Genomic DNA, 24646 nt, shown 5'->3' with positions numbered 1-24646 from the left:
GGTGGTGAGCACACAACGCAATATACACACAGGGTATTATAAAACTGTACACCTGAAACTTATATAATGTTATTAACCAATGTTACCCTAATAAATGTAATTAAAAAATGAAACATAGCATATCATAGTTGTGGAGTTCACATTTTTTAATGTAATGTGAAGATGTTAATAAAGAAGAAAACAGTCTACAATTTGAGCTGCAGATTATTTTTACTAAACAGTACCTAAGAGTAAAATAGTATTACCTAGGAATGTATTGGTACAGGCATAGGTCATCCAGGAAAAGATAACCTGATACAATAATATGAAATTATGCTAAACACTACATTTCAAACTATTACTTTGTTACATAATCTTATTTTCATCATTATTTAATAATTTTAATCCATCCGTTCAGTATAGTTCTACTGTCCTTTATGAAAGACGTAGAATGGAGGGACCGTAGACATGGATTTTATATAAAATCAGATTCAAACTACTCTCGACTTCCTTGGCCAAACAGAAAAAGTGCATCAATATCTGTTGTATTCGGGTGAGGCAGTGGAGGAGAGAACTGACTTGCGTGTGAGGAAACCGTGTCCATTTCCGACACTATTTATATTGCGTGACTTACTCTATTTCAGTTTGCCCCACTATACTTCAGAGGTTTCACATCTGTAAAGTGGGGATATTTCTGGTACTTTTTAAGAAAACTAATTCAGAATATTAAATGTTAATGTAAAAGCAATCTTTACATTGTACACCAGTTTGTATGTATATCTATGTCTACAGAAAAAGGTATCTATGTATAGATACAAACTTACTAGATGTGATGTATAAGTGACAGATTTTTGATTGATAATAACTGATATACCAACTATCTCTTTCTCCAAACTTGAGCAAAACCAAACATATTCCAACATATTCTTTTAATCTATATAATATATACAAATTAAATACAGTGAAAATTATAGAAAAATGTACCTGGCAGAAAAATGTCTTTCTATTGTCTTTAGGATAAAATTCAAACTCATGATTATGGCTTACAAGATCCTCAGCTATTTACTCCTTGTTCTTTGGGTCTCAATTTAGATGCGCTTTCTGTCAGAAAGCCTTCTCTGGTCTCCTAGATTGACTTAGGTGAGCTCTCATAGCATCTTGTGCATATCTTCACTTTTGCATTGTATAGTAAGAATTACTTAAGAATGGCAAAATATATCTTGGTCACATATACCCCATATTTTATCTTAGTGTCTAGCACATAGTAGATGTTCTGTAATAGAAATTGAATGAATAAATTGTGTAAGCAGCTTCTATGTTCCCGTATTTCTAGTTCTCTGTATTTCTAGCTTTGTGAAGTTGCAGACTATATCTTATTCTCAGAATTCCCTAGGTCTGGCATGATGCCCCGCACATTGCAGTAGCTTAATAAATAGTGACAAACTAATTTTCACATTTTGGGAGTTAAAAATATTATTTAGATTACAGAATCTACAACTAAGGGCTTTAGTTAGAAACAGGACAGGAGATATTATGTAAATCTAACAAGGACCTTCCAAAATATACAACCAACTCAGAATTTGACTATATGCATTACAAGTCTGTGTTCATGAAATAAAAGATAAATGAAGAGCCATAGAGTAAATGTGAAATGTATACTCTTATATAGGACCTTTACTTGCCACCTTGGTTTCCACTCAAGGGATAGCTGTAAGAAGAAATCTCTTTGCCATTATCGAATACATGTTCAATTATTTTCTGAAAGGACAAAGAGCCATATACATAGTTCCAGTTTACGAAACATCTGTCATTACTTACAATGACTTGTCTAGAAAGTAGAATCAGAATGTCAGTGCTATATGGTACTTCCAGACCATGTGGTCCAGTCAAATATGAAAAGCAATGCCTAGAGAATTTTTAGCAATTTAAATAGGGTCACATAGCTGGTTAATGGGAGAGCTGGACTAGAACCCAGGTTTCCACTCTTCCAATATGCTCACTTGTCTTTCATTTGTACTGTTTTGCCTAGTTTCCCGTTTTACTTTTTGTATATACAACAGGAGGTAAACTCATGTTCCTTACTTGGTAGAAGGTTTTTGACTTCCTGCTTGTCCTGGTTCATCTTGTTTTAATCCTGCAAGCAGGGCATCCTTTGAACAGTGCTTATCCTTTTTGAGAAAAAGGAAGTGAAAGAATATGCATCAAGAACTTTAATGTAACCAGATGAGTTACTGACCAAAGAGTATTAAGAAAGTGTACCTGTAAGTGGGTAATAAAAGAAAACCTCTGTCGCTGAAAAGGCTCACAACCTTCCCAAAGACACTGCCCTGGATATACATCTTTTCCTCCATGTTCAGTTGCTGCATGGTAGAAAACCTGCGAGGGTGTCTGAAACCACCTACAAAAAAATAATAGTAGAAACTTTCTGATTCTTGGATATATTCTTTAAAATAGAAATCCTGCTCTGCTAATACAAATGCTCCAGCTCAACATACAGAAATATTAAGCAAACTAGTGCAAGCAAATATCTAGTTCATTTCATTTCAAAGAATGTTTTGAAACAAATTTCTCTGCATATATTTCCAAGTTAAATCATTCAACTGTACTGAACACTTTTGGTAATTTGTGTTAAGTTTAATAGGTTTCATTCTCAATTACCTACATTCAATGAAGGTCAGCTAAGAATCTCTTGAAAGTGAATGAAGTATCATTTTAAAACACAATAGAACATTATTTTATAACTGCCATACCCTATTGCACTTTTAGAAGCTGTTCAAGCATTTACTAGGTTTCATATTACATATAATAAACTCCAGCATATTCAATCTAACAATCTAAATGCTAAACATTTTGGGAAATCTAACTTTTTCATTGAATTCACATTTCATACGTCTATGTTGAAGAAGTCCACATGTTTCTCATTTCTCCAATATTATACCCTACTCACTCATATACCCTGGGGCTTAATAATACAAATGCCTGAGTAGGTAAGTGGCCAAGTACACAAACCTGAAGAAAGCCAGATACTATTCTCTCTTATTAATTACAATACATAGCAATGAGAAAGAATACTGGAATCCAGATAGCAAAGATACATTTAAAGGCTTTAATTACTAGCTAGTAACTCAAATATTTGTATAATCAATATCTTTAAAATTTACGGCAGAGCTCTTTTAGGAATTTGTTTTTTATGAGTGTCATATAAACTTGTCTATCTGTATTTGAACCAATTTTTGATGTGCAGTATATATACAATATTTCAAATTCATATTCCTTAAGGAAATGATGGACATATAAAATGAATTTTAATAAAAAGAGTAATCACATACTGAATTATAAAACACAATGTATAAAATCATTATAGATTACTAAATATTTCATACCATTCATATTCATCTATATAAATACCTACTAAAAGTTTATTGTGAAACTATCATGGATTGGAAGAATTAATATTGTTTAAATGTCCACAGTACCCAAAGCAATGTACAAATTCAATGCAATCCCTGTCAAAATTCCAATGACATTTTTTCACAGAAATAGAACAAACAATCCTAACATTTGTATAGAACCACAAGAGAACCCAACTAGCCAAAGCAATCTTGAGAAAGAAGAACAAAGCTGGAGGCATCATGATCCCTGATTTCAAACTATATCACGAAGTTATAGTAATCAAGTAGTATGGCATTGGCATAAAAACAGACATATAGATCAATAGGACAGAATAGAGTGCCCAGAAATAAACCTATGCATATATGGTCAATTAATTTATGACAAATGAGTCATGAATATATAATGGGGAAAGGATAGTCTCTTCAATAAATGGTCCTGGAAAAACTGGATAGCCATACGCAAAAGTATGAAACTGGACCATTATCTTATACTGCACACAAAAATTAACTCAAAATGGATTAAAGACTTCAATGTAAAATCTAAAACCATAAAACTCCTATAAGAAAACACAGATGATAAGTTCCTTGACACTGCTCTTGAGGGTGATTTTTTGGATTTGACACCACAAGCAAAGGCAACAAAAGCAAAAATAAACAAGTGGGACGACATCAAACTAAAAAGCTTCTGCATAGCAAAGGAAACCATCAACAAAACGAAAAGGCAATCTACTGAAAGGAAGAAAATATTTGCAAATTACTTATCTGATAAGGGGTTAATATCTAAAATATAGAGAACCCATACAACTCAACAGCAAAAATCCAGACAATCTGATTAAAAAATGGGCAGAGGATCTGAACAGAAATATTTCCAAAGACATACAGATGGCTAGCAGGTACATGAAAAGATAGTCAACGTTACAAATCACCAGGGAAACGCAAATCAAAACCATAATGAGATACCACCTCACACCTGCTAGAATGGCTATTTCAAGAAGACAACAAAAAACAAGTGTTGGCAAGGATGTGGAGGCAACGGAACCCTCGTGCACTGTTGGTGGGATTGCAAATTGGTGCAGCCACTATGGAAATCAGTATGGAGATTCCTCAAAAAATTAAATATAGAACTACCATATGATCCAGCAATTCCACTCTGGTTATTTATCCAAAGAAAACGAAAGCATTAAATTGAAAAGATATATGCAGCCCCATATTCACTGCAGCATTATTTATAATAGCCAAGATAAGGAAACAGCCTAAGTGTCCATTGATAGATGAATGGATAAAGAAAATGTGGTAAATATACAATGGAATATTATTCAGCCACAAAAAGAATGAAATCTTCTTACCATTTGTGACATAGATGGACCTTGAGGACATTATGTTTAGTGAAAAATAAGTCAGACAAAGAAAGACAAATACCATATGACCTCATTTACATATGGAATCTAAACAAAACAGAAAACAAGCTCATAAAGAGATTGGATTTGTAGTTGCCAGAGGTGGGGGATCCAGGTGTGGATGAAATGGGTGAAGGAAGTCAAAAGGTACAAACTTCTAGTTATAAAACAAATAAGTCATGGGAACATAATAAAAAAAAAAAGTTTAATGAGAAAGTAAAATCAGTAAGTACATTCTTAGTTTTGGAATTTCTTTTAATTTTCAGTACAGTTGTTCCCTACTTATCCATGATTTTGCTTTCCACACTTTCAGTTACCCGTGGGCAATTGTGGTCTGAAAATATTAAATGGAAAATTCCAGAAATAAACAACTCATTAGTTTTAAACTGTGTGCCATTCTGATTAATATCGTGAAATCTCACATCATCCCGTTCCCTCCTGCCCCAGACATGAGTCGTCCCTTTGTCCAATGTATCCACGCTGTGCACACTCCCCTCCCATTAGTCACTTAGTAGCTCTCTAAGTTATCAGATTGTCTGCCACGGTATCACAGCGCTCATGTTCAAGTAACCCTTATTTTACTTAGTAATGGCCCCAAAGCGTAAGAATGGTGATGCCGAAAATTTGGGCATGCCAAAGATAAGCTGTAAAGTGTTTTCTTTCAGTAAAAAGGTGAAAGTTCTCAACTGACTAAGGAAAGAAAAAAAATTGTATGCTGAGGTTGCTAAAATTTACAGTAAGAAGGAATCTTCTATCCATGAAATTGCAAAGAAGGAAAAAAATTCCTGCTAGTTTTGCTGTTGTATCTAAAACTGCAAAAGTTACAGCCACCGTGTACGTTAAGTGCGTAGTTAGTATGGAAAAGGCATTAAATTTGCGAGTGGAAGACATGAACAGAAAATGTGTTGCAACTGATGGCAAGGTGTTGTGCCAAAAAGTATTGAACAAGACTTCAGCAACGAATCCCTTGAAACAAGCCCTTGTGTCACGTAAGGGACGGTTAAAGCAGATTCAGGAATATGTTTGGCATTTTATTATCTCACATCATCACAAGAAGAAGGGTGAGTACAGTACAATGTATTCTCAGAGAGGGAGAGACCACATTCACATAACTTTTATTATAGTATATATTATAATTATTGTATTTTATTTTTAGTTATTGTTAATCTCTTACTGTGCCCAATTTGTAAATTAAATTTTATTCTAGGTATGTATGTGTAGGAAAAAATATACTATATAACAGGGTTTGGTACCATCCGTAGTTTCAGGCATCCACTGGGGGGTCTTGGAAGGTATCCCATGTGGATAAAGGGAGGTCTACTGTACTCACAATGCTGTTTCATTAATATGAAATAAATATGAATGGAACTCTGTTATACAGACTAATAACTGTCACAAGGAGGCATTTATTATGTTTCTAAGATTTTTACCTAAATACTACTAAATTACTAATTGAAAAGGTAAAGCTGTTTATATATACACACACAGACATACACATAAACCAAAATTCAAATGTACTACTACTAGTAGTGACTATTAGTATACTAGTCAAATGATAGTTAAAATGATAGTTATTCAAAATGATAGTTATTTCTAAACTACTTTGCAATATATTAAATGAATCAATTTTATTTACAATACACAAAATTAATGAATTTAACAGCCACAAGAAAAAAGGATAAAGTTGGTGTTTCTTTAAATCAATTTTAATTACTAAATATATACAACTGTGTGTGGACGGTTTTAAGACAACAGGGATTTTTAAGTACTCATCACTACCTCCCAACACAGAGTCTACTATTTCCCTCTTATCCATTGCCCTTCCCCTCAACCTAAGTCTATTTTCTCTCTATTTATCTAACCATTTACATCATACAAACCATTCATAGAGTGCAAGGTGAAGTTCTAATATAATAAATGAAGTTAGTTGCAAAAATCATATGAAGGTGGAAAGAAGTTAAGGTTTCCAAATCCATTAAATGGAATATCTGGATTTAAAATGTTTAAGTGCAATTTCAATGTAAATCAGATACTGAGTTTTCACAATTTTATGGATTCTTCTGGGATGGAGCAGGGAAAGAATAAGAGACACAATGGGATGCCACTACTGCTTAGTGGTATGTCTAGAACAATTTTCCTTTCCATCAATAATCAACCCTCACAAATAACATGTTCATTTCTGGAAAAGCTCAAGAGTGTCCAAACGAAAATAAAAATTCCCTGTGATTCAATTATCCAGGTTGCTTACATTTTGGTGTATTTTCTTTAAGCCTTCTCTCTCTCTCTGTTACTGATATGCTTTTATATGCTGCTGCCGCTGTACAAGCTATATGTTGCCTTTGTACAAATGAAAAGAATGGCCTTCCTTATGATACTTTACTGCTATCTCCTGAGAAACTGTTAGAAATACACAATTTCTGACTTATACAATGTGAATGGTGCCCCTGCCCCTTGATGAGCACAACCACAGGTGGAAGCACTGGTTAAATAACATTTCTCTGAAACTCATTTTACTTATTGGTAATCTAGCTTTCGGGATGGTTTATGAGGCTTATATTTGATGATACATGTAAAATTATTTGGGAAAGAGTAGGCCAACAATAAGTGAGAGCTATTATCATCTTGAGCAGTAGCAGCAGCAGCCCTCACCGTGGCAGCAGGGGTAACCTCCCTTCACCTTGCCCATCTTACTGATCATCTAACCTGAGACCTTTCCCACAACTATTCCAAACGCTCCCTACTGTCAAGTGACTCTCACCATCACTCACAGCTAATTTTATTAATTTCTGCTTCTGAATACATTCCCCATAGAAACTGCTTCAAACTTTTTCACCTTTTATTAAACACTGAACTTCCACCTTATTATTTTAGAGCTTGTCTTCCCCTGTATTAGTGTGAGTTTGTGAATTTGAGGACAATGTCTTACACTTTTATGGCTCTGTGGGAAGAGAAGGCTTATTACTGCAAGACCTTAACTTTACTAGAGATTCCTTAACTTCCTTTTTTTCTGTATTAAATATTTACTGTGATTACTCATCCTTTCCTTTCCTTTCCTTGGATCTTAGCCAGAATTAGCCACTATTTCACTTATATGCTGAATTCTGTTGTGTTCCGCTATAAACTATCCCCTCTTTTGAATCCTATACTTAAGTGTGATTATATATATATATATATATATATATATATATATATATATATATATGCTACTCTGATTAAAATCAACTGAAATAATACTTTTTCTTTGATCCTGTTACTTTTTCAAGAGAGGAACTAGATTTATAATATCTGGCAAAACAATGCAAAATTTAATAAATATATAATACGTTAATTACAGTAACTATACCTGGCACTTTTTTTCTCAGTCATTTGCTATGTTTCAAAGATATATATTATTTTCAATTACATTTACATTATCTATATAATTTATAATGGCTATTCTCCTACTCGTTACTTAAATAACTGCTGCTGAAGCTCAGGATTAGCTTTTACTTGTTCATTTAAATCCCCTTCAGCCAAATTCTTTTTTCTTTCATCCTAGTGAAAAGCTATTTGTTTCAACGGGACAAATTATTCACATAAGGCAACTACGTGCAAGTTTCCTGATTCCAGCTACCTTAAGCAGACGCTTAAGGTTAAAATACTTTCTACCTGAACTAAAATACAGCTAACAACTATTTATTGGTGTAATTTATATTATGATTAATATTATCACTTTTACTGCTATTAAACAATTTCTTAGGCATCCTAAACACATAAGTGAAATAAATAAAGTACATTTTTCCTACTACCTTAAGATTTTATTATTTAAAAGCCTACAATCTGTGTAGGTTATATTAATAATACATAATATTTAATATATTTAGTAATTCACCATATTTAAAAGAACAATTTAAAAACAAACGTGTGTCTATACAGCTAAAATTGTTTAGTTTTTGAAATATAAATAAAAGGGCTGATAACAGCACTTTAGTTCAGATAGTTTTATTTAAGAGTTTTCCTAGTTGCTTAAGTTCATGGCAGGCTATTTTTCTTTGCTGACCAAAACGTATTCCATATCAATCTATAGCTCTCCTGCTGCAGCTGCTGCAGCAAAAAAAATTAATTTGACTTAAAACACATGAGATTTTATACACACACACACACACACACACACACGTGTGCATGTATATACATATAAAATTTTGCAGAAAAATTTTGGTTTAAAAGTTGTGCATTTAAATGTTAATAAATGCAGATAAATGATAATACTATACATCAAAAATCTACAGTGGAAACATATTCTAGTTAAAAAAGAAACATTATTAGTCGTAGAAAAATTACCTTTTACCTCAAACCTTAACATCTAATTGTTTTACATAGATAATATTCTATGGCAAAAGAAACATCAGGGTATGCATTATTTCATATTCAAATAAGATTTAGTAAAAAGCTGCTAAAAATTTTTGGGAAAAAGCCCAAACTAACAATCTTCCTGGGAGACTAACTTAATTTTATCATATTCAGTTGTAAGGGTTCAAAATGAAAAAAAGACGATTAACTTCACCTTTAAAAAAGCTTAACTTATTGCCTTAATACAGGACTGAAAATTACAAGTGCGAACTGGATAGCCAAAAATCAGTACTGGTGTTCTTGGAAACTAAATATTGCTATTGCTACAGGAATGAACAGTCCACCCTCAGCTTCTTTGCCAGTCAGTTCAGATTTCAAAGCCACAGGGAGGATCAACTGATTGATTGGCTTATCTGGGAGAAAGCAATGTGGGGGAGGAAGCAAGTATTCAGCCTTTTTTTTTTTTTCCGGTTTTTGTAGAGATAGATGTTTCTTTCCTCCTAGTAAGACTCAAGTTACGGGAAATACCTCAAACATAGGAAGAGGGTACCAAAGGAGAACCACCAAAACCAACTGTCTTGGCTCCACCTCCTTTCCTTCTAGTAATTAATAACAGTAATAACAATATTAGTTATATTAATAATGATAAAGGAAAGGATTTCTGTATTTGCTCTTGATCCACCAGCTCCCACTAACCTCTGTGAAGCAGTCACATATTTTCCATAGCAAAAAGGAAAATGTATTCTCAAGGACTTTGTTTAAATATATCTTTAAAGTGTGTACCCTCCATTGAAATGTAGTATGGAATTGGATTTCTACAATTTAGCCATTACAAGAATGTTATATTTAATAAACTAAATATAAGCTTGGAGATAAAATAAAAATTGAGTGGTGATATGTGTATTTGTGTGTTTTTAATGAGATAAATAAAGCATACAAATGAATCGGAGACTTTGGATATTCACTTGGACTCCTTGAAAGACATGGCAGTGTACCACCTCACACTGTTCTGGACAGAGCAAATCTTAAAGTATACTATGTTTAAGAGATTAGCATTGGTACATAATTCTCCTTATTCTATGCAGTTTCCAAAGAATAAATAAAGTTTATTAGTGAACTACAAGCTAGTTTCTCATCTTAGAAAATTCTTTTCCCAAATATTTTAACACTGAAACGGACTTAAACACAATTTGGCAAATTTATCTCATGGTACTTAACTTTTTGGTTTTGGGTACCATCTTTAAGTATTCTTTGGCATCCAGTGTTTGGAAGAATGAAGATAAAAAAAACAAAAACAAAAACTCTGTCATCAACTATGGAAGAAACTATGGGTTTTCCTAATATATTTTTATTCATGGCAGATCAGTAGGTAAGCCCCAACGAACACATACTTCTCAAACTAATGCTACGCAAAGTATTATTATATGAAATTCATCTGACATTTATAAAGGCTAATTATTAGTTCAAATTCTAAGTATGATAATATTAGCAAAATACCTAGTGATTCTAGAGCTTTTACTTAAAATCTTTTATAAATGTAAAATAAAAACAGCCAAGATAATGGACTGTTATCTTGACAGTTGAAATACACGATGCCAACAAGGTAGGTCAGCAAAGAACTTCTGATTACAGAATCAAGTTGGTTAATCTTCATTCATTTAACTCACTCAATAAATATTAATTAAAAGCCTTTTATGTGTCAGACAGTGTGCTAATGTGATAAAACTTTCAGAGGGCAAAGCATCAATCCTCTGAAGGTACTGGTTTTAGGACCATAGAAGTCAGACAAGATGCTATCAAATAAATTTCAATTTTATTCTCCCGCTGCCATGTAATCCAAGCTGTTGATCACTTTAACCACTGATTAATTTCAACGTAAACTGGCAACTTAAATAGTTTAAGCAGTCATTGATGAAGGCCCAGTATCATGAACTACAAATGTCCACTCTGGATATCTTATCAAATATTTACAAATCATCAGAATGGCAGTTTTAGATATCAGACTCAACTAGTCTGATAAATAATCAGACTTCTTTACATTAATTACTTACTTTTTTACATTAAAATACTTCTTTTACATTATGTAAAAAATACTTTTTTACATTAAAATACAATTAAATACTTCTTTACATTAAAATAAAATGTATAAAAGTGCCATACGTATCTGTTAAACATTTCATTTTTTTCTCATTTAACTATTTAAACTGACTACATTATTTCTGAAATTTCAATTACCAGAAGAAATTAAAAGACTTACTATGAATTTTGGATGATAATTCTAGAAGTAGAAATACCTTTATTGAGAATACAAATTCTAGCTACCTATAAGTTTTTATTAATTTGTAATACATAGTAAGATTGATGTCCATTGTTGTTTTCTGTTACTTCCCATCAGAGTAACCATTATTCAGACCTTATCTTGACATAAAAATATTATTCATGCTTATACAGAAGTAATAAACTCTTACGTTAGAATCTTTAGGAGAAACTACAACTGAATAAGTTTCAGTAAAAACGTACTGGTCTGAACCTGAACATCACCTTAGTAGATGTCTGGCTGGCAGGGAATATCAATTTTATTAGTACAAATCAAAGTCCCTGATTCCTAGACAGAACAGCTTTGACTCTGGAAATGTTTGTGTAGAATAAATTTGAGGTCCTCCAAATTCCTGGTATGACTTTTAATAATGCAATTCTAAACATAAACACAATATAGATTATGTTCATTTTTATACCTCATAGCAGCTATTAACTAGGTATCTATGAGGAGCAACATATTTTTAAAAAGTGTCTTTCAAATGTCTTTTATAGCAGCAGAACTCTATTTTCAAACATAATATGACTTAAAACCCCTATATATAAAGCAAAAAGCAGAGATTCTATGGTTAAAGGTAAGCTGGAGAGCCTCTCTAAAGTGTCCCCTTTATCCTGAGGCTCATTCATAGTACTAAAAACAATGAATGTAAATTCTTGGCAACCCAGAGAGTCAACATTGAGTCCTTTCCTCCAATTATACAGAATTTAAAAAACCAGTTTATAGGTATTCTTTTTTTTTTTCCCCACCGCATATTATTTGGCTTCCATTTCTTAAAAAAAAAAAAAAAAGATAAAGAAAAAGATAAAATGTAATCACACATTATTTACATATTTCAATTATAAACTAAAAGTCAACATCATGCTGACAACACACAAGCAAGAAAAATATAAGGATGAGGACCTTCCAATTTCTGCTTAGACACATAAAGAGCTTGAAAGTTGTCACTCCCATCCTCAGAACAAAAAAAGCTAAACAAACTGAAAATTCACAACTCTTCTATAAATCAGAGAACTAAACTCACAAGGCCTCCCTGAATACTGGAGAGACAGTTGAATACAGGGAATCACAAATAATTTCTGGAATTAATAACCGGTAGGAAGTTAAGCAGTAACTGATGAAATGAATTAATCGAAGCTTAGTATGGACTACCTTGAAAGCTAAAATCTCCTGGCGGTCCAAGTCGCTGAGGAGAGCCCACACTTTAAGTTTTACTTCCAGGAATCCTACCAGGTTCTCATAGCGAAAACTGGAAAAAACTTCCTAGCACTTGCAGCAGGAGGAGGAAGAAAGTAACTATTTTTAAATATGCCCAGAGTTTTCTTTTCCCCTTAATAAAGGCCTGCCCTCAAGGAAAATTACTTTACCAGAGCCTTATCTGACTTGAGGAACTCAAGCCCCCTCTAGACTTCGTATTTTTCGACATAAGAAAAATAAAGGCTAAGAAACTCTTCTCAAAGTCAGTCCTTACACTCAAGCCCACTACAAAAGTGAAATTTTACCATGAGATTATAGAATACTTCTCCTCCCCAATACCTCATCACTATATCAATAGGGCTCTAGCATAATAACAGTGGATTACAACTGAGAAAGCTGTAAAATACAGACTCTATTTATTTATAATATTTTATTTTCAATTATAATTGAACGTCACTATTATTTTATAGTAGTTTCAGGTGTACAGCATAGTGGTTAGACATTTATATAATTTATGAGGTGATCCCCCTGATTAGTCTAGTACCTAGTACCCACCTAGCACTATACATAGTTACTACCATATTCTTGGCTATATTCCCTTTGCTTTACTTTACATCCCTGTGACTATTTTGTAACTACCAATTTGTACTTCTTAATCCATTCACCTTTTTCACCTAGCCCCCCAACCTAACCCATTTGGTAACCATAAGTTTGTTGATACAAGCTCTATTTAAAAAGGAATTACTAAAGGAACCCAAAGATAACGAGGGGGGAAAAAAGGACATTAGAGGAAACTGAAGCCTTTAACACCTACAGTTAAAGCACACATTAAACACAGCATAACTCATAGCCACATAAACATAAAACCTCACACTAAAGGTCTATTTACTTCAGTTCCTATTAACTGATACAACCGGTCTAGCTTTCAACAAAAACTTTTAAGGCATGCTAAATATAAACAACAGCAACCACCACCCCCACCCAAACCACAGTCTGAAGAGACAAAGCAATAATCAGAACCAGACAGATATGGCAGAGGTTTTGGAATTATCATATTGGCAATTTAAAATAATTATAGTTAGTATGCTAAGGCTCTAATAGAAAAAGTGGCAATACACAAGGAGAGAAGGCTAACCAAGGCAGAGAAATAGAGACACTAAGAATTAAAAAAAAAAACAATACTAGAAATCAGAAAGACTGTAAGAGAAATAAAGAATGCCTTTAAAGGGATCATCAGTAGACTGGACATGGCCAACCCAAAAAGCTGTGAGCATGAAGATAAGTCAATAGAAACTTCCCAAACTGAAGAACAAAGAGAAAAAAAGAATTAAAAAAAGGAAATAGAATATCTAAGAACCATGAGACAACTGAAAAAGGTGCAACATATGTGTAATGAAAATACCAGAGAAGAGAAAAAAAAAGAAAAAACGTTTCAAGGATGGCTAAGAATTTTCCAAAATTTATGACACGTACCAAATCACAGATTTAGGAAATTCAGAGAACACTAAGTATGATAAATGTCAAGAAAACCCAACATGTAAGCGTATCACATTCAAACCGCTAAAACCAAAGACAAAATATCTTGAAAGAAACTAGAGGAAAACACACCTCACTGAGAAGAGATAGGGTAATGTCTCTTGAAAAAACCTGCAAGCAAGAGTGAAACATTTAAAGTGTTGAAAGAAAAAGACCCACTAACTTAGAATTTTGTGTCCAGAAAATTATCTTTCAAAAGTGAAGGAGAAAATAAAGACTTTCTGAGACAAACAAAATCTGAGGGCATTTGCACAGCAGACCTGCCTTACAAGAAATATTAAAAGAAGTTCTTCAGAGAGAAGGAAAATGATAGAGGTCAGAAACTCAGATCTATACAAAGAAAGGGTGTTAGAGAAGGAATAAATGGAGGTAAAATACAATATTTTATTTTTCTTACTCTTAATTGATCTAACAAGTTAGTATTCAAAATAATAGCAACAATGTTATTTGGTGATTACAGTTTCAGAATAAGTAACATGAATGGCAGCAATGGCATAAAGGGCACTAGGGAAGAAGAAAGGATACTGTTACAAAATACCTGCACCACCCATGAAGCGGTTTGAAAGAGGACTTACATTAGTTGTAAGTATTTCAAACTCTAGGACAAACCATAAAAATGTTTAAAAGAAGTATAACTGACATGCTAAGAGAGAAAAGAAAATGGAAACATATACTCAATTAAAACCAAAGAAAGCAGAATATAACACGGGAAGACAAAAGAAGCAAAGAACAAGTGAAATGAATAGAAAACATTTACAAATATGATATTAATGCAACTGTATCAATAACCACTTTAAATGTGAATGGTCTAAATACATGAATTAAAAGAAAAAGAAACTGGCAGAGTGGATTAAAAAAAAAAAACCCAACTCTGTGTGGTTAAATATAAAGACACAGATGATTAAAAGTAAAAGGATGGTGAAAGATACACCATGCTAACACTAATCAAAAGAAAGCTGGAGTGATATTAATCTCAGACAAAACAGACTTCAGAGTAAGGATATTACGAGGGATAAAGAGGAACACTACATAATGATAAGAAGGTCAATTCTTCACAAAAACATACCGTTCTTAAGGTATATGCTCCTAACACAAAGCATCAAAATACGAGGCAAAATCTGATAGAACCACAAGGAGAAATGAAGAAATACACTATTATACTTGAAGACTTCAGTGCACCTCTATCAGTAATGGACAGATCCACCAGGCAGAAAATCAGTAAGGATACAGTTGAATTGAAGAGTCCCATCAATCAACTGGATCTAATTGACATTTATATAATACTTCATCCAATAACAGCAGAAAATACATTCTTCTCATGCTCACACAGAACATTCACCATGATAGACCACATTCTGGGACGTAAAACACACCTTAACAAATTTAAAATAAATCATATAAAGTATGCCGTCAGATCACAATGGAATTAAACTAGATGTCCCTAAGAAAAAGATAGCTGTAATATCCAAAAATATTTGGAGATTAAACAACACACTTCAAAAATATTTTGAACTAAGTGAAAATGAAAATACAACTTACCAAAATTTGTGGAACATAGCTAAAAAGCAGTATCTCGAGGGAAAGTTGTAACATTGAATGTATGTATTAGAAAAGAAGATCTAAAATCAATAATCTAAGCTTCCACCTTAGGAAACTAGAGAAAGAAGAGCAATATAAATTCAAAGCAAGTAGAAGAAAAGAAATAATAAAATAAGAGCAGAAACCAATTAAATGAAGAAAGGGAATCAATAGAAAAAAAATCAACAAGACCAAAAGCTGGTTCTTACAAAGGTCAATAAAATACATAAATCTCTAGCTAACTTAACCAAGGAAAAAAATGGGGGGAAGTCACAAGTTATTAATATCACAAATAATATCAGTAGCCATTGCTACTGAGCCCATGGATATTAAAAGGATAATGAAGGAATATTATGAAGAACTCTGTACCACAAATTTGGTAACTTAGATGAAATGGACTAGCTCTCTAAAAGACACAATCCGCTAAAGCTCACACAAGAAGAAATATATAATATGAATAAGCCTATGACGATTAAAGAAATTGAATCAATGATTAATATCCTTCCAGAAAAGAAAGCACCAGGCCAAGATGGTTTTACTGGTGACTTATACCCAACATTTAAGAAATGATACCAATTCTAATTCCTACCCCAAAATGCAGAGTAAACACTTCCTAACTCATTCTATGAAGCCAGCATTACCCTGACACCAAAAGACAAACACAAGTAAGATACAGACCATTATCTCTCATGAACAGAGACGTAAAAATCCACAGGAAAAATATTAGCCAATTGAAGCAAACAATGTACAAAAATCGCTATGTAACAATGTAAAATGACAGATGGACTGTGTTGCTGTGTGCCCTTACCCTGCTTTAACCCCTTTGCTGAGCCACTGAGGCTAACTGTGAGAGCACTGAATCAATATATTAAGCTAAGCTGAAATTTTTATTTATTTATTTATACAAATAAATACAAAGCTGTCAAATTAACATTCAAAAATTAACTGATGTAATCCATCACGTCAACAGGTTAAAGAAGAAAAATTATATAATCATATCAATAAATACAGAATCTAATACCCATGGATTACTAAAAACTTGCAAAAAATGGGTTAAATCACTCCAACAAAGATAATATGGAGATGGTAAATAAGTATATGAAAAGATGCTCAACATCTTTCAACGGGGAAACACAAATTAAAATAAAGATATAGTACACATCTATTAGAATGGCTAAAACCTAAAAAACTGACAATACCAAATGATGATAAGGCTATGGAGCAACAGGAACTCTCAATCACTGCTGTTAGGAATGCAAAATGGTACAGCCACTTTGGACAACAATCTGGCAGTTTCTTAACAAGCTAAATATATTCTTACCATATGATCAAGAAATTGTGATCCTAGGTATTTGTTCAAATGAGTTGAAAAATTATGTCCACACAAAAACCTGCACACAAACTTTTATAGCAGCTTTATTACTGACAAAATCAGAAGAAACCAAAATATCCTTCAATAGGTGAATGGATAAGCAAACTGAAACATCCATACAATGGAATATTATTCACCAATAAAAAAACGAGCTATCAAGCCAGAAAAGACATGGAGGAACCTTAAATACATATTACTGAGTGAAAAAAGCCAGTCTGAAAAGGCTACATATTGTATGATTCCAACTGTATGACATTCTGGAAAAGGCAAAACGGGATTTTCAGGGTGGTGAAACTGTTCTGTATGATTCTGTAATGGTGGACACATGACATTATATAGTACCACATAATTATGTAACTCAAAAACTGAAACCTAATGGAAACTATGAACCCTAATTAACACTATATAACTATTACTCATCAATCATAATGTATACAACACTAATTCAAGATGTTAATATTAGGGGAAATTATGCAGGGAAGAGAAAGCATATGGGAACTCTCTATACTAGCTCAATTTTTCCATAAACCTAAAACAGCTCCAAAGATAGTCCATTTTTTTAAAAGGTAAGGATGAATATTATTACTATTATATAACTGTTCTGAAAACATTAGATATTACAATTGGATGAGATGATAAAATAAGAGGTATAAATATAGAATACCACCATCAGTCGAAAAATATAACAGATCATTTATGATAGCAACAACAACAAAAAAGAACCACAACTAGCAATAAACTTAACAAACCTACATAATTTATGTGAAGAAAACATTAAAACTCTACTGGGGTATAAAAGATTATAATACTACAGGCTGGTACCTTTTTCTTGTAAGGGAAGAATCAATATTGAAAAAATGTTCACTACCAAAAAAACACCAAAATACTTATTCATTAAAAGCAATTGCAATGAAAATCCCATCGTGTTCTTTTTTTGGGATCTCTAGGAACATGCTAAAATTCATTTGAAAGAATAAGTACCTGTGTAGGCACTAAGTCTCAATTATACATCATTCTAATTTAAAAAGTTGGGAAGGCTGGTTGGCTCAGTTGGTTAGAGCACAGTACTCAAAGCACCAACATTGCCAGTTCAATTCCCATATGGGCCAGTGAGCTGCCCGACACAACTAGACTGAAGACAATGATCTGCTGCTGAGCATCCAGAGGGGTAGCCAGATGGCTCAGTTGGTTAGAGCGCAGTGCTCATAACACCAACATCGTTCAATTCCCACATGGGCCAGTGAGCTGTGCCCTCCACAGCTAGATTGAAAATAACGAAAACAACGACTTGACTTGGAGCTGCGCTGCACCCTCCACAACTAGATTGACTTGGAGCTGACGAGTCCTGGAAAACCACACTGTTCCCTAATTAAAAAAAAAAAAAAGTTGTACAGTGCCTGGTACAGGTATATGCTTCAAAAGATAATGAGAAACACTCTGCAAAAGAAAAAATAGGAGGAGGAAATTGCCATATACAACATTAAAATTTAAAGTGAAGGTATGATAAGGACAGAGACAAGTAATCCAGAAACAGAAAAAGCATACATGAATTTAGTATAGATCAAAGGCAGCAACTCAAATGCTTAAGGGAAAGACGAACTTGTCAGTATATTAGCCACTTGGAAAGCCATAAAGCTGGATTCATACTTCACTTTATACACGAAACCAATTACAGATGAACAAAAAGTTAAAGTATTGAAGTAGTGGAAGGCAACAAAATGTGTATTTTATGATCTACTAAGAGTTGAGAAAGTCTTTCTGAACATGAGATAAAAATCATTCGTTTTTCTAGTCTGTCAACTGAAAGTCATAGAAATAATAACGAACTTAAAAGCAATAGGCACCCCTAGACTAAATACCATTTCCCCTTAAAACATACCAGAATCCTTGGAAAAATACTTTATTCCAGGTATGGAGCAGGAAATGTACAAGATAAGCCTGGAACATTTTGTCTAACAGAGACCAAGGAAGCTATCAAAGTCATATTAAGATCACAACCAAGGGTCTTGGGAACCAGCTTCAATAGGCCTTCACTGGCCAAAGATGGGACAGTTTGAACATCAAGAAGGACATAATAACTACAATAGATAGAAATACCTCAAATATGTTTAAATTCATAAATTCGTTTATGATAGTAAAATCAAAAACAAAAATACCAAGGCTCATGGTCACCTTTGTGTAGTGTTAGCTAACAACTCATTATTTTGAAAATTGGTAAGAGAAATAATCAATAATCTATTTAGCCTTTTCTCTAGGAACTAACTGTTCTTCAGAGAAATCAATTTATATAAGGGGAACTTTTACATTTTAAAAACCTTAATGAAATAATGGACCTAGGCAATGATGCTCAATGACTGTTTACCTCTAAAAGAGAGAGAAGAAGTTATATATCTCCTGATGGAAGTACACAATGCCATTTCCAAAATGGTTGTTAGAAAAATCAAACCAGAATCTGATAAAAAATCTGTACCTAACTACCAACTTACAGGAAAAACAGGATCAGAGCAATATGCCAACAATACCAGCAAAATCCAGATGTGATTTTCTGTGGGACAAATGACCTGCTTTTATCAAGAAAAAATGTCAAGGAAAAAATTCAAAGAGAGATGGAGGGGTAATCTACAGATTAAAAGAGACTAAAAGGACATTTCAACTGGAGGCAATGTTTGAATCTGGATTCTAATTCAAACTCTAAATAAACAAAGGACAAGTGGATATACGTAAACACTGACTGGATGTTTGAAGAACTCATAATGTTGAAGGGATTATGTTATTTTTCTGCAGACATGTACATTATGTTTAAAGAGTGGAGTCCCCATTTTTTTTAGAGATACCGTGTTTCCCCGGAAAAAAGGCCTAGCCGAACAATCAGCTCTAATGGGTCTTTTGGAGCAAAAATTAATATAAGACTTGGTCATATATAACATAACATAACATAACATAACATAACATAACATAACATATAATATCAGGTCTTATATTAATGATTGCTCCAAAAGACGCATTAGAGCTGATTGTCTGGCTATGTCTTATTTTCGGGGAAACACGGTACATGCCTGCAGATTAAAAAGAAATTACTAACATGAACTGATGTAAGAGTGGGTGGCTCAATGAAAAAAATCTGTATTATATACAGAAAAGAAGAATTACAAATACAAAAAGACCATGTAAAATATGGTAGTATCATAGAACTAAAAACAGGTTAAATGTATTATTCAATGTCATTTTTAATTCTATGAAAGGAAAAAAGTGCACAGTGATTTCAACTTTAAATATTAAGCATTTCACAGTAATATATCAGTGAAGGAAATAATTTTAGTTCTAAATCTTATGAAAACAAGAAAGGTTGTTAATATTTTTGATCTGATGTTAAAAAAATTAGAGCATAGCCACTTAGTGGACACTAGCCATGACACGTATTTTTCCACTTGCAATTTAAACTAAACTCTCTTCATGTCCTTATGCTCTTGGTATCCCTAAGCTTCTCCTAGTTCCATGGGCATACTAGCCTCGTTCTATTAATTCCCTGCACTTGCTATTCTGACTGGAATTATTATTGCATGACAAACTCCTACTCATTCTTCAAGACCCAACTCAAAAGTAATCAGTAGTGAAACTTTCCCAACCATCTTTCCCAGCATTGTATTAACTGTCCACCTATGCTGCCAGTAACACTATAAAACTATCTTGTTACAGCACTTGTTTATACTGTAATTTGTTTGTTTTTGTTTTTTGGGGGGATCTTTCTTCCCTAAGAGCTGAGTGTGATCTTCATATTTGTACTCCTAACACATGTACTCTCCTAGAAGGTGTTTCATAAATATTTGCAGAATCAAACTGAACTGATTACTAATGCAGTATCTAAAAATAGCTTAAAAATTGCCTCTAAGACTTATTGAACCTGTCTTATTCAGAAAAGACTTACAATAAAGAGGTACATCATCGAATTTTGTAATATTGACCCTACTAGCAAGATAGATAACTGTGCTGCCCATTTACTCTTCCAGCAAAATTTCTTTTTCTTGAAATACTCTAAACACTTCATGTAAAGCAGCTATTCACAAATTTTTTAGTCAATAAACAGCATTAGCTGACGACCTACTCTATCAGTTAGTATTTGCCATGAAAAAACAAAAACAAAAATTTCTAAAAAAAAAGAGATGGTTGAATTAAATGAATGAAACAAACAATTAGAAGACAATCTAAAGCACTGATTTTTTAAACAACCTTTTTGACAAACATTATCCACTATGATCTAGCACACACACATATATAATATACACATATAACTGGAAACAATACTTACCTTACTAACATAACTGAATCTGATGTATTTTATTCATTTTTTTCATTGAAAAGAAAAACAAGCACTGGTAGAGAGAGACCTGTCAAAATGATCTGATAACCTCACGACTGGGTTGAGATTTAAAGTTTGATAAACACGGTCCAAGGAAATTTTGCATACTATTAACAATCCCTAGGCTATATTGATAGCCACAATCTTACAACAAATCTTTATGTGAAGTTTACAGTGAAATACAATACCTATAATACAATCATAAAAATTATGAATAGCAAATATAATTTATAAAAGGATGTGGTAATTTCTTCTATTAGTTAATAAGGAAAAATGAAACAGAATCTTTGATATCTAAAAGATGAGAATATTAGTCCATTAAGATAAGTGCCTTGGTCCTAGAGCTCTTGGCTGAGTACAGCTAAAGGAACTAAGATTTTATTTTAAACAATACTATTCTCAAGTTTTCCTTTAAGTCTAAGAAAGCCTTGTTTAAGAAGTTCTGTTCTGCTCATTTTTCTTCTTAGTTATTAAATTGTAAGGTGATATGACTTTAAAAAGAATTTTCATGGGGTGTCCATCCCAAACTCAAATTTAAGACAAGCTGTTCTTCCTAATAGATTACCTGTAAGTTTCTACTACTACATAGAAATTCAACAGCCGCTAGCTACTAACTTCAAGTCACTTTAAAAAAAACCTATCTCTTGGGGCATCCAGATGGCTCATTTGGTTAGAGCTCGAGCTCTCAATAACAAGGCTGCCAGTTCAATTCCCTCATGGGATGGTGGGCTGCGCCCCCTGCAACTAAGATTAAAAACAGCGACTGGACTTGGAGCTGGGCTGCGCCCTCCACAGCTAGACTGAAGGACAATTATTTGGAGCTGATGGGCCCCAATATTCCCCAGTAAAATTAAACAAACAAACAAACAAACAAAAAACCTCTCTCTTTTCATAGCTAAATATAAAATCAAATTCTTTTGTTAAAAACTAATACTGAAACACCTTCCCTAATAACCTACCACTAGGCAATGAATTCTTTCTACCATGTATGTAAATTTCTTTGCTTAGGTGCCACTGAATCTACATAAACATCACTTTTAACATAAAATATTTTTACTGAAAGTTAGTGGTTTCAAAATAAAATTTCCATGAAACTATAGATACAGAAATTTGAATATAAAAAGCATTCAAACAAAGAGCATTTATATATATCAAATAAAATTGCCATTTACTTTTTACAAGACTGCCACAGACACATGAAGTTGTGTCCAGGTTTTCTCACTGAATCCCCATGTTGACTAGATGCACTGAATGGAGAAGGCTGAGAACTGTTAGGCTGGTTCTGCACTTGTACAGCTGGTGAAGGCGTCATAGGAGTGTTCTGTGAAAAAGCAAAATCGCAGTTTGTGAGATGACATTGATAACCATTTACAATTTATAGTATAAGCTTTGAAGTTTGATTATGTTTAGAGTTACGTACTTCCAACATGAAATTTACATTTGTAGTTTCAATCATTATTTTTAAAAAATAATTTAAATTTTTAAAAATTCTTTAGAAATATAACTTTTCACAAAAATATTTAGGAAGTCAGATTCTTTTATTTCATATGAACCACAGAGGCAAGACCACATTGTTGTTATTGTTATAGAATATATATAACTTAGAATTAAGATATTTTATATTAATAAAATTTGGTAGAAACACAACTATAAAGTTAAAAACAAATCTACTACAAATGTACCCATTTGATTTACTTACGTATATTCTTCACAAGAACAACTGCAAATTATTATTTCTTTGCATAATACTTCCTTTTAGATTTTTTAATGAATGTATATAGTAAAAAGCAAAGAAAATTTCAGAGTTAAAAATGATGTAGCCCTATAAAGTAGAATGTTGCAAATGTTATTTTGCAGTAAGCTGTTTTAACTAACAACTTTAATCTTTAAAGTTGCTCAGTTATAATTTTTAATGAATACTACAAGTAAAAGGTTCTTATTGTAGGTATAAGCCTTTTAAATATAAGCTCTTAAATTTCTATATCCCATCCCTTTCTCTCTGAAAAAATGTGTAATTATAATGTAGCTTAAACTAATTTGAGGAAATACGTTTTCTTTGAATCCTTAACTCAGATTTCATTCATAACATACCTCCGAGGGAAAAATAATATGGAATATCTCATAGAAATGGTAGCATGCCATTTTCAAAGCATTGTTCAAAGGCAATAAATTTAAACTTTGAGAAAATATTAAATATACTTGTTCATTTATAATATGGGAAATAGTTGGATAAAACTAAGTTAAAAATTACTGAAAACTTCAGATTAAAAGCCATAATATTTTTAAATACACAAACAGAAATATATAAGGCTATAGCATAAAAATGAAAAAAGGAAGAGGATAAAATGCTGAAAGAAAAAGTTCTTAAAAATGTGAAGTCATAAGAACTTTTGAGTTCTAAGCTCTAAGAAAAAAATCTACTTTTGGTTAGAATTTGATTGAAATTATTTCTATAATAGGATCCTACCCTTAAGACTTTATAATATTGTTAGTGAGAAAACATACATGCATGAAAAACGTAGGGCAGTACAGGTGTATGTCATGGATAGGATGTGGACTGTCTAGCTTGATAGATCAGGACTCAAATTCCAATCTGCCTTTTAACTAGCTATGCAACCCTGGGCAACCTACTGAACGTCTCTGATCCTCAGTTCCCTCATCTATAAAGTGTAAGTAATACAATGTAACTTATGGGATGGTGGGAAGACTAGAGAAATTATGCATGAGCCTAGCTCTATATTCTCAATAAATGGCAATTATTATGTTATTATTTTGCTAGTAGAGAAGTCCAGAAGGGAAACCAAATTTTGGAGGAAAGATGATGAATTCACTTTGGGGACAGTGACAGATTAATAACTACAAATGTCTATCAACAGAAGCTAATGCTGGAAACATGAATCTGACAATTATTCACCTTCAAATTCATACAGGCATAAAAACTGATGGTGAGAACAGCAGACAAAAAAAAAGAAAAAAAAGAGGGTCACAGAGAAAGGAAAGGACGATAGCATCAGAATCAGTCTATTTATATTAAAATAAATCAGCCAAACTATTTCCTTGAAATGAAAATATTACATTAAAAATCCTGGAAATTCTGGGGTGTCCGGTTAGCTCAGTTGGTTAGAGCATGGTGCTAATAACACCAAGTTGCCGGTTCAATCCCCACATGCGCCCTCCTTAAAAAAAAAAAAATCC

At 32.9% G+C, this 24646-nt stretch overlaps 1 protein-coding gene across 1 annotated transcript in view; it reads right to left on the bottom strand.

Moving 5' to 3' along the window:
- ARID2 (AT-rich interaction domain 2) overlaps positions 1-24646 on the bottom strand; it is a 153277-nt gene that overhangs the window by 12154 nt on the left and 116477 nt on the right. Inside the window, exons 16-18 of the mRNA XM_033116328.1 lie at positions 22624-22772; positions 2239-2377; positions 2062-2147 (exon numbers count right to left, since the gene is read on the bottom strand). Coding sequence (XP_032972219.1) covers positions 2062-2147; positions 2239-2377; positions 22624-22772 — 374 coding nt within the window. The remainder of the gene's footprint in view (positions 1-2061; positions 2148-2238; positions 2378-22623; positions 22773-24646) is intronic.

Source organism: Rhinolophus ferrumequinum, chromosome 10, assembly GCF_004115265.2.
Source record: "Rhinolophus ferrumequinum isolate MPI-CBG mRhiFer1 chromosome 10, mRhiFer1_v1.p, whole genome shotgun sequence".
In the NCBI taxonomy this organism is placed as follows: Eukaryota; Metazoa; Chordata; class Mammalia; order Chiroptera; family Rhinolophidae; genus Rhinolophus; species Rhinolophus ferrumequinum.
This window is presented reverse-complemented; position numbering and strand designations above follow the sequence as displayed.